Source organism: Eleginops maclovinus, chromosome 2, assembly GCF_036324505.1.
Source record: "Eleginops maclovinus isolate JMC-PN-2008 ecotype Puerto Natales chromosome 2, JC_Emac_rtc_rv5, whole genome shotgun sequence".
Taxonomy (NCBI): domain Eukaryota; kingdom Metazoa; phylum Chordata; class Actinopteri; order Perciformes; family Eleginopidae; genus Eleginops; species Eleginops maclovinus.
In genome coordinates this window covers 1,489,026-1,491,525 of record NC_086350.1, presented here as the reverse complement: position 1 = coordinate 1,491,525, position 2,500 = coordinate 1,489,026, and the positions used below count along the sequence as shown (strand labels likewise).

The window sequence follows — 2,500 nt, the reverse complement described above, 5'->3', positions numbered from 1 at the left end:
AACATCAGCAGGAGAGGACTCTTTAAGGTAGAGACACTAAATGGACATACTTCAGGTGTGTGGTGTGACCTCTGACCTTTGTTGTAGACGTTGGTGGGCACCTGGATGTCGCTCAGCAGCATGTTGACCGGCAGGTTGTTGAAGTGCTCGTTCTCCTCCAGAGGAAACTCAGAGCCCATATCCGGACTGTTCCCGTCCTCGTCCACTGAGTTTATCAGCATCGAGTTATAGTAATCAAACTGAGAGGAGACAGGAAGTGGGACAGGCTTTCAGAATAAGATGAGGGAAGACAGGAAGTGGGGACAGCCTTTCAGAATAAGATGAGGGGAGACAAGAAGTGGGACAGCCTTTCAGAATAATATTGCATAATAGAATATCGTAGGTGAGAGCTTCAGGACATAACTAACAAGATGGCGACGGTGACGTCATAGGAGGACCCGCCCCCGACGGCGTCAGCCTATAGAAGAATCCGGAGAACCCCATGTGACAAGCGGCCAACAGGATCCAGACCCCGCTACCAACCAATGAGAGCACGAGACCGGAAACGTCTTATTTCGAAGTTGTTTATTGTATGGCGGGAAAGGGATGGTTCTATAGAACATGTTTGTATTGTGAAATCGATCTCTCTTTTGTTCCGGACCGCCAGACAGGAACTACTGATGAGCTCCACTCAGTCAGCGGCCTGTGGACGCGTGTACCGGTCATTGAGCCACAGCTGTGAAGCTTTTGTAAACCTACTGCTGCATCCTTTTATTAAACACTCCTTTAAAACTTATTAGAGGAGCTTCACTTCGTTTCTTTTAGATCGACTCCTGGGCTTCGACTAAAAGAACATTTCCTACAGAGTGTTCCTGTGTGTATTTCCCCCGCTGCAGCGTGACCTGGTTTCCTCTCAGGATCAGAGGAGTTTGATCTAATTCCAGGTGTCAGCTGAGGCTTTAAATCTGCTCCACCCCCGATCTAAACGCCGTTAGCATGCATGCTAGCGTTAGCACTGGGTTTAGAGCAGCTGAGACGAGCAAATTACAGATTAGAGTCGTCAGGCGGCACACGGATTATCTGAGGATAAACAGAAAACTGTAGCGCTTCATTCATAAAGTCGCCCACAGACCTATAAATAAATAAATACCTGTTTTGGGGTTTATTTTGGTCTTTCTAAGGGTTAAACTGAGTATTCATGCACAGGGTCAGAACGGGAATAAACTACACAAATAATATCAGGTTTGTTTCATCAGTAGAATAAGAGTCCAGTGTGATGCTATGAAAGAGATGAAATCATTCTCAATATGTTTAATCTGACCACATATTCTGCTTTGAAGCATATTTAGTCCCTAACCTGAAATATACAGTATACTAATGAGGGTTTTATGAAGCATTTACAGTAAAATACAACTTTTTAAGGGTATTTTACTGGATTTGCAGCACAATTTACCCCAAAAAATACCGACCAGAGGCTCCTTTCACTTGAATATATTCAGCTGTTATGAAATAAAATGTAATATGTTAATAAAAACATATAATTATTTATAAAATCCACAATGTGGTTTTTTTCTAACCAAATATTCAGATTAAAAACATATTTATTTGGTGTTTAGTTAAAAAACAAAACTTTTCTCTGTGATCAACATACAGTTTACCCCCCCGCTTTTTGCACATAAAGAGATGCACGCACCTGCATTGATTTACAGCGATGAATTACACTTATATAATCAGAAGGAGAAAAATCTGTCGGCTCTGACACTTTATAGTTCAATTGTTCCAAAAATAACGATCACATGTTATATTTCCTTCATTTGGTGCTCTATCAAGACCTGATTATGTCAACAAAGACTGTCAAAAGACAAAAGCAACATTTCAAAGTTGATTTAATAAATAGAAAGTACTTTTTTATTATTGATTTATTTAAATTCAATGGTTGAAAGAATATATTTTTGTACAGCTAGGACCTATATGAAGAAACATATTCTGGAACCTTTCAAATTAAGATTTAAGGTGAAAATAATCCGTCCTGTCGGATTATGTAACGTTTGCAGGTTTTTTTTTGTTGAGTTAAAGAAATAAAGCAGAACACCGACCTGTAATGTGGCGTTGAACTCGTGGTACAGGTCAGCGTCCTCTGCAGACTCCGCCAACCTCTGGCACAAAAACACACAGAATGAAAACAACAACAAACACCTGTTATTAAATCTATTGAACGTGGTGGCTTTACAGTGACTTGTGTCCATACTGTAAGATTATAAAGCACATAATAAAGCAATTCATGAAAGTTGTGTTAGCCAAAGAGCTGAGCAACCAAACAGCCTTGTATTTTAGTCAGTTTCTCACAAGAACTGTTTAGATTTTATGACATTATATTTCACATTTTTAATCCATTTATTGGCTTTACAGATGAACTCTTCACAGCTGATCAGACATGTTTAAAGGTAATTAGATCTTTGATAACTTTACACTGAGAGGTGTCGTTTAACAGATACAATGTGGGGTCTGATTTGTCCTCACC

The 2,500-nt window shown here is 39.8% G+C and overlaps 1 protein-coding gene across 4 annotated transcripts in view; it reads right to left on the bottom strand.

Moving 5' to 3' along the window:
• The window catches only part of LOC134880921 (voltage-dependent calcium channel subunit alpha-2/delta-4-like), a 49,552-nt gene that overhangs the window by 39,326 nt on the left and 7,726 nt on the right, over positions 1-2,500 (bottom strand). For all 4 annotated transcript variants that reach the window (XM_063907983.1, XM_063907991.1, XM_063907984.1 and 1 more), the window contains exons 3-5: position 2,500; positions 2,076-2,135; positions 77-239 (exon numbers count right to left, since the gene is read on the bottom strand). The exon at position 2,500 is cut by the window's right edge and continues 116 nt beyond it. In XM_063907983.1, the coding sequence (XP_063764053.1) occupies positions 77-239; positions 2,076-2,135; position 2,500 (224 nt within the window). The remainder of the gene's footprint in view (positions 1-76; positions 240-2,075; positions 2,136-2,499) is intronic.